General features: G+C 43.0%; 1 protein-coding gene across 3 annotated transcripts in view; it reads right to left on the bottom strand.

Annotated features, from left to right (window-relative positions):
* The window catches only part of LOC139767271 (IDLSRF-like peptide), a 151533-nt gene that overhangs the window by 112417 nt on the left and 14576 nt on the right, over positions 1-24540 (bottom strand). Inside the window, exon 2 of one of the 3 annotated variants that reach the window (XM_071696452.1) lies at positions 446-517. The exons of the other annotated variants lie outside the window; for them this stretch is intronic. Within the exon in view, the coding sequence (XP_071552553.1) occupies positions 446-517 (72 nt within the window). The remainder of the gene's footprint in view (positions 1-445; positions 518-24540) is intronic. 3 annotated transcript variants of the gene reach the window in all.

Genomic DNA, 24540 nt, shown 5'->3' with positions numbered 1-24540 from the left:
TGCGAGAGTCGGAGTGGAAGATATGTGGGGGAGAGAGAGAGAGAGAGAGAGAGAGAGAGAGAGAGAGAGAGAGAGAGAGAGAGAGAGAGAGAGAGAGAGACTCAAAAGAAAGGAAAGGGAAAATAGCGAGATACGGGATAGAGAAAGCAGAGTGAAAGCAAAGGTAAGTAAAGAATTCCACTTAAAGAAAACCAGAAAGAAACCATATTCGGCAGACATGTAAAAGCAGACAAACAAACAAACACAAAGATAGTCCAACAAACAAACAACGGACACACGGACACAATAAAAAAGCAACCGAAAAACACCAAAAGGGATTACAGGAAAGAAGGAAGAAAGGAAGGAAGGATGGAAGGATCAAAATAATCACTCTTAGACACCAAAATAGACAAGCGGACAGACTGTGACAGACAGACAGATTTGACAGATAGACAGACAGACATACCTTCATGCATGTTGTACGGGGAGGATAATAAGTAGAGAAGGTACGGCCCCTTTAGTCGTGGTCCACCCTCACCTGTCACAAACAAACAAACAGAACACCAGATTGAGGATGATGAGCCAAAGATGAAATTAAAAAAGAAAGAAGCAAACAATGGCCTTTTTCTCTTTTTTTTTTGTGGGGGTTGGGGAATTAATAGCAAGCAATGGATCAGCCATCACAGCAGCACCTGTAACAGACAAACAAACAAACTAGCAGTGCATACCCCCCCGTCCCCCTTCCCCCCAGCCCGCAAAAATATAAACAAGTAATATGTGCCATATTTCCATGTTAATGAGAAACAAACAAATACGCGATATATATATATATATATATATATATATATATATATATATATATATATATATATATATATATATATATATATATATATATATATATATATAACGATATATATTCTTTTTGTTGTACATGGTTGTAAACGTAGTATTAAGCGGCCGCTGTGTTTCCTTTTTTGTCTTTGTCTTAAAGAATTATATTCTAAGCTTTTCCTCAAAAGGTGTAAATATATTTCGCCCACGTCTTCTCTTCAGTGTGTTGGCATTAACGTCGTTAGCGGTACGTCGAGCTACAAGTGCCGAGTCTGCATCTCCGGGGAACAAAATTACTGCCTCCACCATCAGAGGCTGGACCGGATGAGCTGGTGTCCGAATGTTTACGGGTTAGGTAATTACGGCTCGCCTTCGCTGGACTTCAGAAGACATTAGACTGATTTTGGAGAGAAACTATGCAAAATATCAGATTGTTCTCTTATTCATGCAACGCAGTTGTGTCTAACATTAGACAAAGAAGACAACAAACGTGTCGGTCTGAAGTCACGAATGAAATCGAACGAGGCCGTAATGGCGCCTTGCCATCAAAATGGATCTGTTTTTAGAAGTTCGTCACGCTCTAGGAACCTTCCCTCTTGTAACTGTACTGGCGGGTCATCCCGGCACGTTACGATGCCCAACATAATTTCTGAAGAGGCGACGAAAGCTTCGTTGTAAGCCAGCGTTTTTTTTTTTCTTTTTTTAGGGGAGGCTGAGCGTAAAACGAGTTGTCACATTACTTTTCATCAGATCCGTCCAGAGTGTAAACATACTCTTTGGAAACCTTGGATGTGAGAGTTGGTACAACACACACTAGTGGACGAGATGTGCACGAAATGAGAGAGAGAGAGAGAGAGAGAGAGAGAGAGAGAGAGAGAGAGAGAGAGAGAGAGAGAGAGAGAGAGAGAGAGTAGGAGAGGGTGCCACGTGATCCCGCCTCATCTCTAGAGCACGAAGGTTTGATCCTTGAACAGAGCTATAAGACGCTATAAGGCCAGGTCAGTCCAGTCAAAGGTCGTACCTTTGCGCTCATGGAGTTAACTAGGTGATGTCTGAGTTAAACATGCTTAATGCAGCAAGACGTATGAAGACGTAGGAAGTAGATTTATGGAGACTTGTATAATGAGCGAGCTTGTTACTGCGACACGGAATTTTGAGAGAGAGAGAGAGACAGGCATCGTGTTCTCTACTGCTTGTTTTTACTTGGGTTTGGAAAACGATGTTTGTGCAGCGTGGAAATAAACACATTAACGAAGAAGTTACAATGATGAACGTTGTTTTATGTATATATGTGTAAAGACTCGCGTGAACTAGTTTACAGATTTCCGAACATATCGATAGGTAGACACGATGAACACACACACACACACACACACACACACACACACACACACACACACACACACACACACACACATATACACACACACGTCTGCAGCTGCGTGGTTATAAAGATTCCAACCCAATTCTCACTTGCCAAATTTGGCACACACAACACTGGCACAAAATGTTCCTCAGACTCAAGACTTTCAAAAAATTTTCGGCACATAAAGTTTATCTAAACATGAGACAAAGGAACCGAAGTTTCTCCCAAAAACAGACATTCTCTCCTTGGGCAAAAATGTAAGAACGATATGAAAACTGAAATGCAAGAGACAATATCATATCACTGAAATCATCCCGTCGGTTAAATGTTTTCCTATGTTGGAGGTTCGTATTTTGGGAAGGCCAGCTTTTGGGAGATTTATTATTGTTTGTGTAGGATTGTTTTGGGACAACCTGAATTCCGTCGTCTGCCTGTGGGTTGTGTATGGGAGAGGAATGGAACACCTGGGGTTTGGTAGATCAGTATCTATTGAGTGGTGTCGACAGACAGCATAGAGCAAGGTCTTGGAGGCAGCCATCTCCCTTGAGGGTGACGCAGTGAGTGAGGTGTCTGTAGACCAGCCAGTTGTATACGTGGTATGACAAGGAGGAGGAAAGTAACCAGGGGTCCATCCCATGGCTGGAAGTTATCCTGCAGGACCGACGACGCACATCCTGCGGATATCTCTAGACGAGGAGAGTATTGAGGGGGGAAAAGACCAGATGAGTTGCGTAGTCCACCTGGGGGAAATTTGTGTACCTTGGTTGAGGTGGGGGAACGAAGAGGGAGGGACAATGAAGGAGGTAGTGTAGCCAGGAAGAGGTGGGAGTGGTACTGTATTGTAGTAACTAACTGGGGTTTTTGCTTGTGTTAGAGTGCCTGCCCGACTACAAGTAACTAGTGTTTTTATTTTCTGTTGCAAAGATAGTGCGTAGCGCTCTCTGCATACCTTGCATGTTCCACAATATTGTTGTTTTATACTACCAGAGAGAGAGAGAGAGAGAGAGAGAGAGAGAGAGAGAGAGAGAGAGAGAGAGCGCTGTTGTCATTGATGAAAGATGATATGGAGGAGGGGAAGTAAACTGTGAATTAAAAGATTGAATGAGTCCTGTGAATAATCACATTAGAAGTTTGTTTATGTTTCTCCCTCTCGTCACTCCAGTGCTAAAGTATGTCCTCCTTTTAAGGATATATATATATATATATATATATATATATATATATATATATATATATATATATATATATATATATATATATATATATATTTGGATGTATTTCACTCCTTTAAATCACTGCATATAATTTGCTCAATGAGAGGCCTTTGAGACGCAGTAATACCAGCCTTTGTAATATCCTTGGTGGATACATACAGAACTACCTGACAATAATGATTTTCTCGTTCATCAAAAAGAATATCAGCAGAGAACAAAGAGGATTCTCTGTTGGAGTATTTTATGACGGACTAACAATGGGCTGTGTGGTGCTCACAGCTGTACATGTCATTATGAATTCCCTTTACAAACAGTACGTTTTTCCCAGTGGATCCAACTCATTTACAACAAAGGAATTATGATAATGTGTGTGTGTATGTGTGTGTATGTGTGTTTTCCTCATTCTACGGTGGTGAGAGAGAGGCACGAGATGAAGAAGGGAGTAAAGGTGAAGAACAAGATGATGATGAGGATGAGGAAAATTGATTGGATAGGCAAGTAAGACAAAGGCAAAGAAACCGGAGAAAAAGGAGGAGGCAGAAAGAAGCAAAGGAGGAATACCAAGCCAGCACATGTGTGAGTCAAAAGAGATGAAATGTAACAACATAAATGGAGAAAGTGAGATGAAAGGAAATACAAACAAACGAACAAAAGTCTGCTGAAAAAAAGTTTGAAAGATGGAGATGATAAGGTGTCATCAAAACAGTGGATGAAACAAGAGAAAAAGACGCTCATGATGATGCGAGCCAAGTAAGGGAGGAGAAAAACGCGAAGATGGTAAGTGGGTAACGCTTACTACTGGTGAATCCTTCACGTCAGCAACATAGAAACATATGAAATAGAGCCAGGAATTTTTCACAGGAGGCACAGAGCTGTGAAGGAATGATTTATGAGGGAGATCGGTGAGGCAGGCGCAGTGTGGACCGGGACAGGAAAAAAATTAGCCCGCCCGAGTGGGGAAAGTAGGATTTTTAGGGAAACCAAAGGAACTGCGAGTGGACCGAGTGAGGGTGTCTTTTAAGACGGCTGCCTTTGAAGGGGGAGTGTTTGGACGGCCATGTGGAGGTGGAGTGTTTTGGAGGCAAGGCCGCAGTTATCAGATCGAATGTTGGGTTTTAGTCTTGTAAGTTTACCAGCTTTATGGACTCTAACCTTTTTCATTTTGTACATAATTGTGCATGTCAGAGTATATATAAAGCTGTAAGAATTTGCTGCCCCACCTTTGAGCTTCCACCCAGGGCCATTGCCGAGCTCACCTTTTTATGAAATCCGGAACTGTTTGCAGGTGGAAAAATGTGGAGGAGGCCTGTGTGGAGTATGGGAGAGAGACTTCGATAATCGAGTCTGCTATGCAATCATGACAGCGCGAGATCTTTACAGACTTGCCTATCTGAAACGTCAACAAAGACAAATCTCTATCCATCGGTACAAATCCGGCTACCGTTACACGAACGGAATCCAACCGCCTTACTTTCTAAAAACATTAGCAGTGGTTCAGCCACGGAAGTTTAGTTTTCCTCTAGAAAACGCCGAAAGCGAATAATCCGGAAAAAAAATCCCACCCCTTATACGAGAACGTCAACAACGAGTAATCCAGATCAATGCTTTCCCTCTCCTGCAAGAGTGTAAATCCGCAGTAATCCGCTTAGACCGCGCTTCCACGAACGCCATTGGGCTTTGTAGCTGCTGCGCTAGGCCAGTTCCACTCAGGGTAAGTGTATTTGGCTGACCCCCTAACTTGCCTTCCCTTCATCACCCTCTCTTTCCTCCTTCCGTCTACTCCCTAGGGGAGGGAGTAGGGAAGAACGAATGAGAAGGGAGGCGCAGAGGGTAAGGGAGGACTGAGGAGAAGTGGGGGAGGGGAGGGGGGGGGTTAGGGGGAGAAGAGAGAATAGGTAGACACTAGAATAATCAACTACATGACCTGGCGCCACTTTGCCCGGCATTGGCGACCCTTCCTCGTGGCCTCCAAACTCTCGACCCCGGAAAGTGAGAGGCGGTGATGTGGAGGAAGTCGGGGAGGGGGTAGAGTAAGTGTGGGAGAGGAGGAGGGAGAGGAGTAGGGTGAGAGTCAGGAAGGGAGAGGCAGGTGGATGAGAGAGTCAGGGAAGGGGAGGCAGCACGATGAGAGTCCAAGGATGCGAGTCAGTGAGTAGAGGCAAGAGGATGAGAAGGGAGGGAGGGAGAGTGAGGAATGAATAGGACTTAAGATGAGAATTAGGAAAGGATAGAAGGAAATGAGGGAGGTGAATGATGAAGGTATAAAGAGAAGGTTGCTGATGAAGAAAAGGAAAAAAAAAAAACGGGGATTGGAGGATGAGGAATTGATGAGGGAAAACTATTATAGAAATGGATCCCAGACACACACACCTGAAGGAATTATTGGTCTGTAGACATTGCTGTTGTATATGCTGCCCACCTAGTTGACTGGCTCCTCTCTTCTTGGGAGCTAATGGCACACTACAGTTGTCTCTATGATGATTACATTAGGCTCTATGTCGTTGGCTCAGATCACTCAAATGAGAAAACATGGTATGTGCTTCGAATGAGTTCAATTGGAAATCGCTACAGCGTTCTTTTCCGTGCTGTGAGCTGACTTTACTAGAAATTTGCATTACTAGAGATTTGCAATACCTCAACATCACAACCGTGGCAGTTTGCGATAAGTTAGAGTGTAGAATACTGGAGACTTGTAGTGTTATGAGACCGAGATATTGATATGTTTGAGTGAATGTTCGATGCATGATAAACCCTTGAAACAGGTGATGAATGTCAAGCACGTATCCTCACCAGAGTTGTGCACGTCACACACTGCAACTCGCCCAGCACAAGATAACGCTGGCCCTACAAGAGGATGTACACCATCTATCGAGAAGGGGAGGGACTGTCAACCTGCCAGGCGACTGACTGACGTTCCAGCGCTCTGCCAAACTCCCACACGTGGAATCACCTTGGCTACTTATTACTAATGTCCAATAATGAACATGCAAGATGGAAGCAGTCCTCAAACACAACATATTCCCTCCTGCCATTCGGCCCTGCCGTTTTGAGCGAGACATCGTGCAAGGTTGATTATTCACGTACAGTGAACACTGTCGTGCGTCGCTAAGAATAACCTCAAAGCAGCGCACGAAGCCGCCTTTTATCAGATCATTGGACATTGATTCATATTGACGACCTCTCACGATGAAAATCTCTTGAGCGAGTGAAATATTGTGTCGCGTCAGTCACCTGCATTCTCAAGGCTTGGAGGAGCGCAGCGGGAATGCAGGATCCTCGTCTCCTGTCAGAGCCGTTCGTTGCATCCATGAGTTCTGGGTCTGCACCCACGATAGAGAAGACATTGTAAGTAAAAAGAACACACACACATACACAAAAGCCTCTCCTTCACTGTTTTGTGAATTACATTTACAAGAAGGCCTGTAGACGAATTATTTTGAAATTATACCACAAAGAATTCTCTTTGGCCAGGCATTAGCGCAGGCAGCTAGATTGATACACATATCAGTTACCTCATCCAAGGATCACCAGGCTGGCCACAATGTGTTCATCATTATGCCCAGACAGCAGCGGATATATCGAGAGGATCGTTAGTTATCAAGCACAGACATCAGATGGACCGATAGGGGTGCATGATTATACATGATGCGTAACAATAGCAGATGGACAGGGAGAGGTGTTCCTATTCATATCAGACAATAGGAGTTGCAGGCGAACCAAGAATTAGATTGATTAAAAACTCGGTATCATATCCAGGCAGGAATAACAACGTCGTCTCAAAGGTCTTATGATTATATTGAACAGCTCTGTATCGTCCACCTCAGCCAACGGAAGGTGCACTGAGTGGTGCTCTTTAATACGCTTTGCCCGTCGTACCTGGGCAACAACTGCAGTCTGTGAAGTCGTGTTACGATGCCTTAGCAGTGGCGACAACAGGTGGGTTGAGGGTTGTTCTTTATCGTACTCTGGCAACCCCAGGGGGACTAGCATGTATCAATATCGAGCTGAGGTAAAAAAGAGATTGCCGAGAGCTTTTGTACAGTATTATACTCAGCCGAGAACAGTTGGAGCAGTGTGTGTTAATATTCGTACCCTGGTGACAGTAGGTGGATCAAGATCTACTCACTATCATACCCAGGTAGTACTAGATGGATCAAGGTCAGTTCACTGTCATACACAAGCATGTGAATAAAAGTCAATTTAGTTAGATTCAAGCAACAGCATGTGGATCAAGGTGCGTTAACCGTCACACTTGAGGCACCAGCAAACAACAAAATGACTCCAGAGGTAATCAGTACAACACCATCATATCTTCGGACCGTATTTGGCAGGAGGGGCCTGTCCCATGCAGAGACCCCGGGGGATTCTAACAAACAAAACCCAGAAGTCGTAGCATGGACCAAACAACAACAGCAGCAGCAGCAACGAGTAGAGGGAGGGAGGGAGGGATGTTTGTTTATTATTGTACCCAGAGACCCACTGGTGGAGCCAGAGGTGCCCAGACAACGGTGACAACAGGTGGCGTGTGGGCTGGGCTGGGGTGGAGGGAAGGAGGGTACGAGGCGTGACAGATACATTACAGAGCGAGAACTGATAATTACAGAGCTTGGATCAGGGTAAATGGGATTATTGAACGTGTGACGAAGGATTGGAATTAGGTCTGACGGGTCCATCCCAGTAGCTGTGCAAGAAATTATATACGTGTTGCCTTTTCCTTTTGAGAATTATGTGTTGTTCTTTCTACTTTGTCTTTTGCGTCATCTACAACTGATTAAGTCTAAGTCGACAGGTGAAGCAGGATAGGAAGTATGGTAAAAAATCTGTAAGATGCAAATAAGATGAGCTCATTGTTATTCTACCAGCCAAGTATGTGTTATTCTCTCTACACTCTCTGTCTCACCATTGCTTCATCTACAGCTATAATCTCTGAAACAACTTATAATCCCTGCCACTGCTGCCAGCATGAGACTACTACTCTTTTTCTTTTCAAATAAAAGCTAGTGGGCAGTGACTGAGATATTAAGACGAATTAAAACAAAATGCAAGGTCAGAGAACACAACTGGATCCCCAGATGCAAGGGTAAAGAACAACAGGATCCCCAGATGCAAGGGTAGAGAACACAATAGGATCCTCAGATGCAAGGGTAGAGAACAACAGGATCCCCAGATGCAAGGGTAGAGAACACAATAGGATCCTCAGATGCAAGGGTAGAGAACAACAGGATCCCCAGATGCAAGGGTAGAGAACACAATAGGATCCTCAGATGCAAGGGTAGAGAACACAATGGGATCCCCAGATGCAAGGGATAAGAGAACACAACAGGATCCCCAGGAACCAAGGGTATGAAAGGTTAACGACTGAGACAAGAGATTCTTGAAGTACGAACAAAATGCAGACAAAAAACATCGAAGTGCAGAGAAGAAACGAGAGGAAAGATTCTTGACGTGTGAAGAAGAAATCTGGATATGACTTTTGAGGTGCAGGCAGAAGACGAGGACGTTATACCTGAAGTGCAAACAGGAGACAAGAATTGCATAGCTCAGGTGTAAACAAGATTTTTGAGGTACAAACAAGCGGCAGAAAATAAACAACAACACGCTGTTTAGCTGCGAGCAAAGCAGGAAGCTAAAAAAAGATAGATAACATTAGCGAAGGGAGAAACATTACTTAAAGCAGAAAGCAAACACAGGATTGACTAAAGCAAAGAAGAAAGGAACGCATATAATCCATCACAATTTTCAGATGCAAGCAATGTATTGTACAGAACAAAGAGCAACTACAGACGACAGTAGAATGCGACTCTGACATGTAAAGAGGGAGAAGCTTCGTGACAAAAGAGGCAATAGTGCAACGAATCTCTCAACAAACGCAGCACCAAAACAAAGACAAAAAAGTGTACGAACCAAGGCCATTATTAATTCAGGGCAAAAACCGTTGACGCAAGCACAAAAAGGGAAACGAGAGAAATTCCGACAAAAAACAGAAGCGACGCGGGACAGTAAAAAGAGGAATCCTCTCGGAAAAAATCAATATACTGCAGAGTGAAAATGGCACAAGCACGAGTATTGAAAAACAAAGAAATGAAAAAAAAATAAAAATGATTTGTGAAGACACGAGTGACAAAACGTTAACAAAATTCAGAAACATTGGAGACTCTTAGCTTGGACTACCTGGCCAGCTGCATGAACGACAGGGATTGCAAAGAAAGAGAGAGAGAGAGAGAGAGAGAGAGAGAGAGAGAGAGAGAGAGAGAGAGAGAGAGAGAGAGAGAGAGAGTGCAATGAGTGACAGTGATTGCATAGAGTACCAGAAGCCGTGTATATTTTTCACATTTTAGCACAAAAAGGAATCGACAAAGTCACGGTAGCTTGTGAACGTGGTGGGTGAAGACACCCTCTCCCTCAGTGGTGTGACGCAATCCCCTGATTAAAAAAGATCAAAACCCCATGGAGCCCCACTGATTGGTAGCCTTAATTAGATCTAGAATGCAGATAGGTTGGGTCTGTGTGGCAGTTCACAGGGCAAAACACACGCGTTGTAACGGTCCAGGAACAGCAGAGAACTTCTTGTAAATTTCGCGTTAAGTTGATCAAAAAATATCTTTTTTTCCCCCGGCAACGAGATCGTATCGCAGAGTAAATAACGCGCCTCACTTGATTAAATTAACCAACGAATGATTCTAACGTGATTAAATGGACGACTGAAGCGTCTTTCTAATTTGATTGAATTGATCATAGTTCTCTGTTGCACACCGTTCCGTCTCTGTTTCTCAGTAAACCAAAAGGAAAAGTGATATATATATATATATATATATATATATATATATATATATATATATATATATATATATATATATATATATATATATATTCCTATGAGTCCACGGGGAAAATGAAAAACGAAAAGTTCCCAAGTGCACTTTCGTGTAATAATCACATCATCAGGGGAAACACAAGAGAGAAATATAACAGTCAGTTGATATACATCGAAGTGACGAATGTATGTAATTTTGAGTTAATTTCTTTGTTGAACTTTGACTTTATTTATTTGAGTTAATTTCTTTGTTGAACTTTGACTTTATTTAGTTTCGTTTAGCCTGAGGTGTGTGTTTGTGTATGTGTGTGTGTGTGTGTGTGTGTGTGTGTGTGTGTGTGTGTGTTTGTGTTTTCTTTCCAAACGCATCACGTACGCGGAAGTGAGGAGGGTGGCTCGGCCACACTGGCCTGGAAATGATGGAGCTGACCCACATGCGTAAACATATATATACATATATATATATATATATATATATATATATATATATATATATATATATATATATATATATATATATATCATACGGAGGATGAGCAGCACAGCAAGCTGTCACTTTGGTGTTGGAAAGTGAGTTACCAAAATGAAACGCGACCTAAACCGGGCTAAACCAGGTTAAGTGGATATCGATTTCACTGAAGTTTCGCTTTGCCATGTTCACCTTTTTTTTGACTGATACTTTACGAAAATAAATGGATTTCTTTGTGCGTTACGCGGCAGGTAATGAAGCCGAGTCCTAGAGGATGCGTTCTGGGCTAACGGACCTCATTCGTTCATCATCATCATCATTCATTCATTCATCAGGTGCACCAGGTATATCCGGCTTACAAAATGAACTTCCCATCACGTCAAAAGTTAATCGCATGAAGTATAGCCCCCATGTTTTTAGATTAAGGCGATAAAAAGGCAGATTTGGTATATAATGGAAATTGGGGGTCATGTAAAATTATAATGATGTATATATATATATATATTTGTTTATATTTTTTTCCTCGCATACAGTTTAGTTGACGAAATAATGGAACGTGGAATGGGCTTATTGACTTCATGAGCTGGGATTTTATCTTCATCTTCCTAAAACCCTGAATTAATGTTCCGAAACTTTTCATCAATCATCTGTATTGGGAAAGGTTGGATGATATCGGCCAGGTGAGGTCAGGCAGCCATGCTATTCTGGATTTTTTCTTTTTTGTTGTGGAAGTTGATCCTGGTTAGCTAGTAGCGTCCTCATCTCCATTTCACGAAGCCGACACGACCAGGCCTAATGAAGTGGATCCTGTGTGAGAAGCCAAGCCAACTGTGACGCACGTCTCCCAGAGGTTGCACCCAAATGGGGAGCACGGTGACTGGAATGGCACTCCGGCCTACAGAAATATATCAACAATCGCAGTTCTCATCTCGGCGCAGTCTCTAAGCCATGTGAAACGGGTGGCTTTTTTTTATCTTTTCTTTAATATCTCACAGCATCTCTGTCTCTCAGACTACGCTGATTTACTACCCTTTTTCGTTTATCTCAATTTCATTCTCGTCGTTCGAGTCCAATGTAGCGGTTTCGAACCAAGTGTTCTGCCGGGAATAGAACACCCAGCTATCAAGGGTGGTCCCCCTGGTCAGGTTGCTAGGGAGGTCTCGGGCCACCATCACCACCACTGTCATGGGTCATTTGATGATCCGGAACTGACGTGCTGATGTATCTGATACCCACCTTCACTGGACTAATATGTGAACATCAAGTACCGCTCCTTAAGTTAGAAGAATGAATTCTGGCAAGAGGCGCCATTCTCTCGCACAGGCCAGCTGACCTCTGAATATCTCTTCGGGTTTGGCCTCTAGGTGTCGCCGTGACGTAGTGTGGAGGGAATGATCTCTCTGTCCAGCAATCACTGAGTGTTTGATTGATCACTGAATATCGTCACCTATTGCCTTAACCTGTCGACGTTCAGGGAGGGTCGTTTCCATGTCGCCAACATCGAGCGCGGAGGGTCTGTCGTTTTCATCATCCACCAAGCAACGCTCACTGTTCATCCCCTGACTGAACGACGGAATCAACAATGATCATCTGTCTTCTGAATATACGTGAATTGGAGGTCTCTCTGATGACCATTCTCGTGAAGCCGAGGGGGATATCTCTCTCGTGTATTCTTCTGTCTGCACCCAGTACACGTTTGATCTTGTGATTGTACAAACAGACATACCTATTTCAACACACACACACACACACACACTACCTACCTACCTCCAGTACACCCAGTGATGCACAGACTTACGAACAGACTCGTCTCGTCACCCGCACTACACACACGGTTCTCAGGGACTCGAAATTGAAAAAAAAATTCAGAGCCTTGTCGTCGGAGAACTGACAGACTGACAGCCCTGCTCGATACTTTTCTTCCCTGATACGAAAAGAAGAAAAAAGTATCCGGCAAAGCGTGAGACAAAAGGCCAAATGTGAAGCGAGATGATTATTTTTCCATTTTCCTCCTCCAGTGTTTGCTTAGGTTTTGTATTTCCAGGTAAAAACCTCGCAAGAGAAATACGGTGATGCATCAATTTTTTATGTATACATTTTTTTTTTCTAATCGTTGATTTTTAAACAGAATTTATCGGAGTCTGAAATTCGTTGCACATTATGAAACATGAGTTGTGCAACTTCAGATTCATTTCATCGTCACTTGCCACATCTTGACCAGGTATTGTTGTGAGTATAACATGGAACCTGTGTAAATATACGAAAGTTTTTATCTCGGTTCAGTGTTTTTTTAATGGGATCCAACACTTTCTTTAAGGGGTATCCCACACCAGCTAAAAACATCATTAAACTATGAACAAAATAACCTAAATTTCCTTTTGAAATTTAAGCCACAGGGGAGTGAACTGTTGAAACAAAGCTCGTACATATTTACGGGATAACGTGGACTACATATGTGCCTCTGTTTTCCCACTTTGTCTTCAGTCTCTCTCTCTCTCTCTCTCTCTCTCTCTCTCTCTCTCTCTCTCTCTCTCTCTCTCTCTCTCTCTCTCTCCTCTGGGTCGTCTCGCTTCTGAACCTCCGTCTGAACTTATGTGAACGATAGGTTGATATTCCGAATTCATTATCAACAGCTTTTCGTTAAACCTTTCCATGTCTAAACACAGAAGAAGCACGCGTTGGCTGATCTTCATTCTGAGATCATAGCATTCAAGAACCAAAGCAAAATAAGGATAAAGTACAGGAATATAAATGTGAATAATGAAGGCAGAGAAGAGATTGATATTTTCATTCGCTTACAATTACTAGTTCTTAAGATAGGAAGCATAAGTATAGTTATACAAATTTAGTGAAATCATGAGGCATCAGTCATCCAAGCAACTGAAAGTGTGTAATGTCAGAAATATTACGAAGACAGGTCTCATCTCGTGTCTTAATATTTTTGGCTGATAATCACTAAAAATCAAGTCTCAAAATTGGATCAAGTTCAAACTGTACCTGAAAGAAAAATGATAAAATACGCCTTCTCCAGAAAGAGGGCCTTGTATATACTCGGGTGATGGGGACTGGCGTCTGATGGTTGGGTTGGGGGGTTGCAAGTATCTTGAGACGTATTAAATTTCCTGTTGTGAGCGAGGGGGGGTTGTGTTGGGCGGACACGAGCCTCAGGCGGGAATGGCAGGTGTTGTGGGTGAGACCCCACGCGTCACCGCTGGTCCAGATACATGGTAGCTGTTGCCTTAGTGTCACACGACGTGACGTGCAATTGTGGTAGCGCCTTAGCGTCGTATGACGTGACAAAGCACGCGTGTCGACGCCTCGAGTCGTCAGCACAGCCATGTAGACATCATATTCATCCTCAAAAAGTCATATGAAACTACGTCTCTCTCCTCCCTCAGTTGTTCCTCCCTCGCCGGCCGCCCCGAACCGTCTTACCGTCCTCCCAAGTGCGTCCGCGTCCAACTATCAATCACCCCCATCTCCACTGTCATTGTCCTCACACCCCCCTTCCCTCCACTCTCCTCTTCCCCCACCACCACATATCCTCGCCATAATCAGTCACTCGCCATGGGCTTCCTTAGTTTCCCGTCGTTGTAGCCGTCAAGTCACTCTCAGTGCGCCATTCATCACCTCATTTCTTGCCACGAGCCATAAATATTACTGGGGGTCTTCCTCCGAACAAGCCGGCTGCTCTGATGCCTCGCTTTCCTCGCCTTTTCTTGAAGCAAGCGTCGCCTCCAGTTTTTTTTCTATCCTTTTTTTTCTGATTCTTTTTGCCTCTTTCATTCAGTTCGCTGCTCATTAACTCGATTCAACTTTTTAAATACATATTTTTTTTTGACTCATCTGTATGTGTTTTATTCATGGGCTTCAATACGTGTTGCTCGTGTGTGTCAGTCTGGTCATCTAATGATGTGTTTCTGAATCCCTCGCTGCGTCAGTTTGTGGCAGATCTTCGGCTCGCCATAATGGACATATGATATGATCTCCCTTCCTCGTGTGTATCATATTGCCGGGTCGTCTTACTCCAGTCTGTGATATCGGTTGTCTTCCTCACTGCAGTGTGTCACATACTTTATTTATCACTGCAGTGTGTCACTTCCAGAGGTCTTCCCCATTCTAGTCTGTTGCATCTCTACACTATCCTCACACTAGTGTGTCACACCCCTGCGTCTTCTTTCAGGCGCGCGTCTTTTTATTGATCCTCACTCCTGTCCATCCGTCCATGCTGTTCAGCTTCTAGTTGCTTTTTCTTGCATTTTCCTTTCATAGTTCCGTTACCTGTCTCATCTGAGTGATAGTCACAGTATGTTTACGAAATGCTTAGTGCCATTTACTTCGATGACCGAGGGTAATCGAGGTTAATCTAGATTGATTCCAATGACCTTGAAATTGCTGTGTTTAAGAATGAAAGTGCAATCGGCTAGTAACGGTTTTAAGATATTCCTTTAGTAATTCTTGATGATCCCGCGTCTACGAACGTCATCCGGATTCCGCTTTGGCAGCTGTTCGGTCGCAACAAACAGTGACGACGGAGAAAACAGACAGTGATTAGAAAGTAAACTAATTAGGGTATCGACCCACTACTGTGTCCAAGCACACTTGAGGCACCTGCTCCAGGGTCGCACTCGAGTTAGTGGATGAATAATGGTGAGTGCATCGCTCCCGTCGCATCCAGTTTGTTGCGCGAGGTTTACTGCACGTCACAACCAAGTCATAAGGTTCTGGCGGGAAAATGGGGCAGTGACATTGTTCATAAATGACGAGGAGTTCAGTTCTTTTTCCTTGGTTTGCTATGTTTCTTTTGTTTCGCCTTCTATTTGAAAAAGCTATGAAGTAATTTCGATGTCCACATGATACATGAGTTAATCGTACTGGTTAAAAAAGATGGAAATACTTGGTCATCCACAAAAGTGGTGACGAGACATAAACGTATGCAAACTGAGAGGTATACTCTCGCTTTGAAGACTCCACGCCAAGCCAGAGAACATGTAAGCTTTACAGCATCCTCACAGAACCTCCTAACCCTTCACAACCCTCCTCCCATACCCCCAACCCCAACGTCCTACTGGGAACATTTCGGAACCTCCCAGATTACGCTGCAGATCCTTCCAGACCTTCACAACATCCTGAAGAACAACACTTCCATGATTCCAAGAAACACGCCAGACACACTTAAGCTTCTGGGACAGTCTAGGCAAGACCTTGGAAGCCAGAGGAGGGCTGTCGGCCGACCCAGACAGTCTGGCAACAGTTGCCATATCAATAGAACCCACTGAAAGAGAGTCCAGCTGTGATCGCCCCCGATACCTGGCAAACAGCCAAACCACCCTACCTCACTGACAGGAAACTAGGCTAAGCTGCCCCCAACTGGTAGTCTCCTTTAAACCTTTCTCGTTCTTCTGTTGTCTTTCTTACTTGCTCTTGTATCTTCACCCTTACTGTGAACTGGTGTCATAACTCTGACCTTTCCATATATATATACCCTGGCGGCAGTTTCACCCTTCCATGATCTAGTGTCGTCTCCCTCACTCTTCCTGGCTTCAGTGTCGCATCCTCTACCATGCCTTGCTCTGGTCATATTTCCTTCACTCTCTTCCTTTCTCTAGTCTCGTTTCTTTCAGCCTTCCTTCCTCTAGTATAGTTTCCCTTCGTTGATTTGTTCTTCTAAAGTTCTCTTAAGTTATTGCAGCGGTTAACAATTTTCAGTACGATGCATTTTATTCTGTCATATTCAAAATAGTTTCTGGCTACTTTTTCTATGAGCAAGGGCGTGTTTCTCCTGGAAAGAGAAAAGTACTGCGGGCTATATATGAGTTGGTTAAGACGCACGGCGGTATCGCTATAACTTTGCCTAGGATACACAGCAGGGATGAAGACGGATTACACACCCGAGATTTGTGCTGGAAACTCTGGGCCATGTCTGTTGAGGAAAGTGGGTTAACTTCATGTCTTTTACACTCTTCAGCAGCAGCATTACCATTCACCACCACGGACAGAACATTCGCCCGATATTGTAAGATAACATTTTCTAGAGCTTGAAAATTTCACGAGTTCTTTTTTATTTCCAGTTTCAAAACATCCGAATCTTTCACATCGCCAAACTTCCTGCCGCCAGGCACTGACGCGGGTTTTTATTTTTCATTTTGTTTCTCTCTCCTGGGAAGAAAGAAATCATGTACACGTGCTCACAGTTACAGGGAAGAGAAAAACGGAAAATGAACTTAGCCTAGTTTAAGTTAGGTTATATTTAACGACCCATGGTTAGAATGGTAATATGCTGTGTGGTATATACGTATAAAAAGGAATTCTTTATCTCACCAAGAAACTTCATGACTCAACTTCAGGTGAAGGATAGTCACGTCTAACTAAGGGTTAGGTTGGATAGTTCTGGATAGATCTGGCGAATGATTTGAATAAATCAAAATCTTTTATCCGTGAGTGTTTTTCTTCCAGTCGGTTGATCTTGTTATGAGATTAATTTTCTAGGCTGAAAACATCTTGTACTCAGTTGTTAAGAATTCGTCAGGTAGTTCCTAAAACTTCTTTTCATAACTTCTCATAATTAATAACATATTCATCAAAGATTCATAGAGCTTTCGGAAAACCGATCTGTAAACTCTGGAATTCTCAGGCATTTGTATCTCGATGGGAAGTTGCGGGGAGACGTCTTGGGCGCCCCGCGGGACACACGACATACAGACAGACGCAGGTAAAGCAACGCTGCCGAAGCTACATGACGAAGGAGGCCCGTAATATTGATCGTGGTAGGACTCACTACTGCAGTATATATATGAGTATAAACCTTCCCTTCTGTAGTCTGTGTGTTATATGTGTGTTACTGTGTCTTTGTGTTAATTGTGTGTTACTGTGTCTTTGTGTTATATGTGTTTTACTGTGTCTTTGTGTTATATGTGTTACTGTGTCTTTGTGTTAATTGTGTGTTACTGTGTCTTTGTGTTAATTGTGTGTTACTGTGTCTTTGTGTTAATTGTGTGTTACTGTGTCTTTGTGTTATATGTGTGTTACTGTGTCTTTGTGTTATATGTGTTACTGTGTCTTTGTGTGAAATGTATGAGTGTTGCAGAGTATCAGTGCATTACGTTTTATATTTGTTTTTTGTTTGTTTGTGACGCGTTTGATGCACTTTCAGTATGTACGGTGTTACTTCAGCCTGCAAAATGTTAGTATGATGTTAATTTTGTGTTTTGCCTGTTCATGTAGTTAGCTGTGTTATTTTTGTGTAGTATGTTACATGTTAGTTTTATGTCAGGTCCGTGAGTGTTATAGCCTTATTTGGCGTGTAATGTGTTAGTTTTATGTTCGTTTGACGTGTTACGTATTAGCAAACAGAATTAACACGTTCATCGATAAGGGAAATAATCAAGCAAGCTGTTCATGCCCCACGTAATACGAGAATCAGAATATGCCTTTCAAGTTTACTCAACGCACGTAAAGAAGCACATAAGAGATAGTAGAGAAGGTTTAGAGGAGGGGCGACAAAGATGGCATCAGAGGTACCAGAGCTGTGTTGCAGGGAGATGCCAAGTCTTTGAATGTGCTTATCATGGAAGATTAAGTGAGAGATGAAATAGCAGGATCAAGAGATGGGATCCCCCGAGTGTGGCAACTCCCTCCCCCATGCAGTACAAATAGGCAATTACAGATAGGTAACTACACACACGATCTCTCCGGTAATGTCCTGAGTGCGAGGGAACAAGTTATACAGTTGGTAATTACATTAGTGATAGTTAGCAGACTCTTAATGAGACGGTAATGTAGGGAAATTCTCTCTCTCTCTCTCTCTCTCTCTCTCTCTCTCTCTCTCTCTCTCTCTCTCTCTCTCTCTCTCTCTCTCTCTCTCTCTCTCTCTCTCAGATTATTCTGCTTCAAGAGCAGGAGGAGGAGGAGGAGGAGGAGGAGGAGGAGAAGCTCTTGTTAAACACACATGGCATAGTTTTTACACTCCTCCCTCCTTACCCATAACCGGTGGCGGAGGGGCTTATCCCAGCGAGTCACAAGGTCTGCCATAATCACCAGTATGCCCTAGTGGGTAAGTTCATCAAGGCTTCCCTAATCGCCCCAGTTACATGAGTCACCTATGGAGCGTGAAACAATTACCTTAATTACACGTTCATAAGTTATACTTGTGTTATAGACGGAAATAGGAAATTATATTCCTTAGCAAGTCAATTTTTGTTTTGTTTTGTGCAGGTGAGTTACTGTAAGCGAAGTACTGTCAGACTGAACCCCGGAGGAATATTCCTTGCTTGGCTTCTCCTTTTGTTCTTATTTCTAGAAAACGATAGTACAGGAGGGGAGAACTGTACACTCCCTGCTCCTGACCCTCATAGTCACCATCTACGAAACGCAGAAGATGCATTGATGGTATTCTGTTATCCTCTATCGCCATGAGTATATATATATATATATATATATATATATATATATATATATATATATATATATATATATATATATATATATATATATAAACCTGTTTTGTAAGTAGATTATGGTTATCTCCTGTTTCAGCATAAAAGAAACTTGTTTAAAGAACACAAAGAATAAAATGGAGACAAGTTTCAGGCTGTCCTTCAGGGACAGTAGTAAATGTTATATCTCGAAGGTTAAGTGACTTTGGTCATGCTGAAATGAATCCAGGCTTTTTGTCAACATGTAGAAAGTTACCCAACTCATTTTTATCCCTCCCCAACGCACAGATTAAGGCAATTTCTCTAGCACACACGTTCGCACATATTTTTTTTTATCAACATGATAAAATCTAACTGGTTTTGACAACAGTTGAGAACAAACTGATGTTTCTTTCTAACTTAGTTGACGTTAATTTTGCACGGAATTTATGTTGACGTTTAGTTCGAAATTTAGGGTCAAGACTTATCGTCTCGTAGACGGCTGGTGTGTGAGGAGGAGGAGGAGGAGGAGGAGAAGAAGGTTGTGAGAGGCGGCGAGAGGTCTGTGACCTCTTTAAGAAAGAGGGAAGGATGAGAGTGGGTGAGACAGCTGGGTGAGACAAACTAGTGGAAGTTGTGAATGTGGTGTGGGAGGCAGAGAGATGTGTGTGTGTGTGTGTGTGTGTGTGTGTGTGTGTGTGTGTGTGTGTGTGTGTGAGGGTAAATGAGTTATTGTGTGTTTGCGAGAGAGAGAGAGAGAGAGAGAGAGAGAGAGAGAGAGAGAGAGAGAGAGAGAGAGAGAGAGAGAGGGGGGGGGGAGGGGAGGGATTGGAAAGGTGGTTGGTGCATTATGATGTTATACTGAAGCTGCAAGAGAGGTAAAGACTATGAAAAAGGTGAGTCTGTGCGAAAGAAGCCTGATGTGTACAGTGTGTGCGAGAGGATCTCGAGATAGAAAGAGGATGAGTGTGAGTTGTGTTCGAAGGAGTGAGAGAGATTTAAGAGGAAGAAGTGGGACAATGACACAGGTGTGACAGGTAGCTAAGAGAAAGCTCCGAGAAAGAGTGAAGAAAATTGAGAAGTATATAATAGGAAAGCAACAAGAGTAAAATTCGTATTGCTGCGAGGGAGTGAGAAAGAAAAAAAAAATATCGTATTTAAGGTGACAGGTGCGTTACGGAGCGGAAGAAATTGTTGAACGAGAGAGAGAGAGAGAGAGAGAGAGAGAGAGAGAGAGAGAGAGAGAGAGAGAGAGAGAGAGAGAGAGAGCTGGGAGAAGGGTAGACGTGAGAATGAATTGTGGGGGGGAACATGAGATATGTGAGATGACATGTGAAGATGGTGCGAGGACAAATCTTGCCTTAAACTGACATGTCCAAGTCTTGCTTTATTATGCATCTTCCTTTTTCTCTCTTCCTCAGTCTCAGTTTTTCTTTAAGCGTTTTTCCTCTTTTCTTATTTACCGTTTGCGCTGAACGCTGCCTTCCTAGCCCTGACTCATGGCAAAACCTCATTGAGGGGAGGCAGGTACTCTTTCTCCTTGTGTGTGTTATCTCCATTTTCCCACCGACAACCTGCCTTAACTTTCTGTCTTTCATCTTCTTCCTCACGTCATCCCTTGCCATCCTTACCTGTGGCTCTGAGGGATGCCGGAAGAAATCTCATGACTATTAATGTCCTCTTCGCCACCGTGACCATCCATAAGTCGAACAAAGCCGAGAAAGTTTCATCATATGAAGGCTTTATATATTTTCCCCATCACAGGCTAAATTATTTGCGGGTATATCTTTTTTTTTTTTTGTAGATGAAGTTCTTATAAGCTCAGCCATGCACTCATCATCGGTGAGGAACTGCGTATAGTTAGATCATTTACTGATGGTCGGCAGTGGAAGCAAAACTGCTTTAATCTGGAGGACTCGAACTTGTGTTGAGACATTTTGTCTGGAGCCCTGCTGCCTCTCTCAGATCTGAACTTGTCCAGGAGTCGACAGAGATCCCGGATTGGTTGACCGGAGCCAACCACTACGACCAAGAGCTCTCAGTAAAGTTGATAAGGCTCTGAAGACTTTGCGGAGCTCAGTGTTATTGGTCAGGTGTGATGGGGAAAATGTGATGGTGGAGAACGATACTGTTGTATTCTTCTCCATGGAATTCCTCTCACGTGATATTTTTCAGCGTAGATATTTTTTTTTATTTGATTTCTATTCTTTACCCTAGAGACCGACACAATCTTTTAAAAGTGAAATGGTACAAATGAAGACGTCGTGTAGATCTGAATAGAATGATCCCACGCGAGACATAAGAGCCTGCTGACCTTCGTGTCTGCAGCTTGGCGAACCTCTAGCCTGGTCCCCAGAGGTTGGCGGCGGAGGCTCGGATTTCCGTCATGAGTGGAAACCAAGATGAAATTTATATTGCATTACTAGGTCTCTGCCAGGCTGCACCCACTCGCCTCTCTCCCTCCCTCCCCTCATTCTCTCCTCCTGTCTTCATCCTTTCTCGATGCCGACCTTTCTTTTCCCGTTCTCCCTTTCCCTTCCACTTCCCTGTCATTTTCATTCACCTGCTTCCCGTCCCTCAACCTACCATTTTTCTTTCTATCTCCTGCCGCATCATTCAAGTTCCCTTGTCAGTGTTTTCCAGTTTCCCCTTTCTCCTCTTTCCCCTTGGTTCCTTTCGTATTTTTTGCTTTCTCGCACTTCCTTTATATATATGTATATATATATATATATATATATATATATATATATATATTTTTTTTTTTTTTTTTCAAACTATTCGCCATTTCCCGCGTTAGCGAGGTAGCGTTAAGAACAGAGAACTGGGCCTTTGAGGGAATATCCTCACCTGGCCCCCTTCTCCGTTCCTTCTTTTGGAAAATTAAAAAAAATAATTAGAGGGGAGGATTTCCAGCCCCATCTTTTTCTATTTACCATCTGTCTACTTTTCCTTGTCATTTCTTCATCCTTCGTATCCTTACACACACTTTCTCTGAGTTGTTGTTATCCATGTCTCCTCCTTTATCGCACCCATTGTTCCCTACCGTCACGCCTCATCTCGTTTCCTTAACACCCGAGGCTTTGCTGGGATGCCGGAGAAAATCTCATGAGTATTAATGTCTTCCTCGCCATCACGACGACTGTGTGAGTGTCAGGCGGAACCACACCCGCTTCAGATTGAAAACTACACACAACATATCCATCACGATTTAGAAAATGAGACGTGGATTTCCTAGCACTACCATCACACATGGATTCACATTAGACTCACCCATCCTCTGCCTTCCAAACAGCAACAGTAATGAACATATGATAACCAGGTTAGTAACCGGTGAGAGAGAGAGAGAGAGAGAGAGAGAGAGAGAGAGAGAGAGAGAGAGAGAGAGAGAGAGAGAGAGAGAGAGAGAGAGAGAGAGAGAGTGGAAGAAAGCAGCCTTGAATTCGGCAACTCCGACCTTGGGAAGGGTATCGGTGGGAGAGCCTCTGTCGTCGTCTTTTCGTGTGAGATATTTGTCTTAGCCTGGTGGAGCTTGGCATGGTATCCGCAGAGCCTCACACAATCCGAACGACTGGAATAAAGTTTATACCCCCCTACGGAGCCATAAGTAAAGCTGATAAGACGGTGAAGGGGCTTTGCTCGGCTCAGTCTATCAATGATAGGATAATGGAGGAGATGTGTGTGTGTGTGTGTGTGTGTGTGTGTGTGTGGGTGTGTGGGTTGGTGAGGAAGGAATGTCTTTTCTTTATTGTAAGTGAACACTATATATATATATATATATATATATATATATATATATATATATATATATATATATATATATATATATATATATATATATATTCATTACAGGAAGCTGTAACTGATATTATCTCAGATTCTAGTACGTGATATTAAAACGGTGAAGCATTGTAAATCTCGAGTAAGATTGTCAGACATGGCACTATGTATATTGTATCACATCACGTTGTAAAACTGAAATACACTTTTGTTCTGCTACGATGCGGGATAGTCAGCCAAGGCTTGATTTATTCATATTTTGGCACCAAAGTCAAGTTTGCTTCACATTTAGATACTGAAATGAAATATATGCTGGTAGCTGTCATGACGCATTCAGGACGCCATTTACATAGAACCGCTTCTTCTTTCCTGTTGCTCTTCCTTCTGTATTCTCTTTCATTTTCTCCCTTGTTCATTGCTTCCCAGGATGAAAAGATGAGATGCACATCTCCATTTCTAACGTCCGTATGGATGTGGAGGAATTCAACCATCGAAAATACGGCTAATGAGGTGACGGAAGCCGAATCTGTTACCATTGACTGGAAACGAGACGAATCCACCCTAGTTTGGACGACTCGGATCCTTTGATGCGTTCTGGCTGGAATCACCGATGCCTTCCGTTTGAACTGTCCTGCAGCTTTGCAAAGCCTGATGGAGTCAACACAGAGCTTCAGAGATCTCGAGAAGCTGAAGGGAAGAGCTTGCAGCTCCAGTCAGATCTTTAACCGAAGTTCATGAGACTCAGAAGGGGTTCTGTGGTGATCCAAATGTTGATCACTGGAAAATGGATGCGATGATGGTTAAGAAACGGTGTGTCCTTTTGTTTAGATTTTTGTGTGTAACGTCATTCTTTTGATGCTAAGAATGATCATAATTCTTTTATACATATGATCATTACTCTTCATTGTAAGGCGCGATATTCAGTTTTCTTTATGATTCTGTATGGTGAAAAAATGTATACAAATGGATAAGTAGTGTGTATCAGAGCAAGAGGATAATGCATAAAACTTTGTCGTAAAAATTATTGCAGACTGTAAGATCCTAAACTTGATGTTGGTAGCTTGGCAGATCTCCAGTCTCTGGCAACTAAAGTCCGCGTTTCTGTTGAGAGTGAGTACCACACTGAAGGTTTTACAGCTGGCAACATTACCAGCTTTGGCCAGGAACGACTCTGCCCAGTCTCCCCTCCCTCTTCTTTCCATATACCGTAATTTCACAGCTTAGCCTAACCACTGCCTTTAAAGAAAGAAAGACAGAAAGAAATGATTGGAGAAGTAGGATCTATAAACTTGCATGGGTGTACATGTCATCGGTCGGGCAAACAGGGTTGATAGACGGATAGTTCGGAGCTGGAACGAAGCAGTTTCAGTATGACTCAAATGATCTTAGTCTTTTTTTTGCCCGGGTGTCGTTGCAGCCTTCGCTGTGAGCTGTTTTGGAGCTTTACCACGTCTGTGATAGGGCCTCGACACACAGCCCTAAAATCTGTATAGCCGGACTGTAACTTTGTGGCTCAGCGCCGGGTTTTCATACAGAGCTGACGAAGCACCGGAAGGGTTTTACGGCGCCGTGTGTATTCGTTTGGGAATAATGGACGAGATTTGGAAATGGTGAATTCTCTGCCGTGCGACTACGTGATCTTTTTTGTCTTTTTTACTGATTTTTGTTATAAT

Source organism: Panulirus ornatus, chromosome 59 (assembly GCF_036320965.1).
Source record: "Panulirus ornatus isolate Po-2019 chromosome 59, ASM3632096v1, whole genome shotgun sequence".
In the NCBI taxonomy this organism is placed as follows: Eukaryota; Metazoa; Arthropoda; class Malacostraca; order Decapoda; family Palinuridae; genus Panulirus; species Panulirus ornatus.
This window is presented reverse-complemented; position numbering and strand designations above follow the sequence as displayed.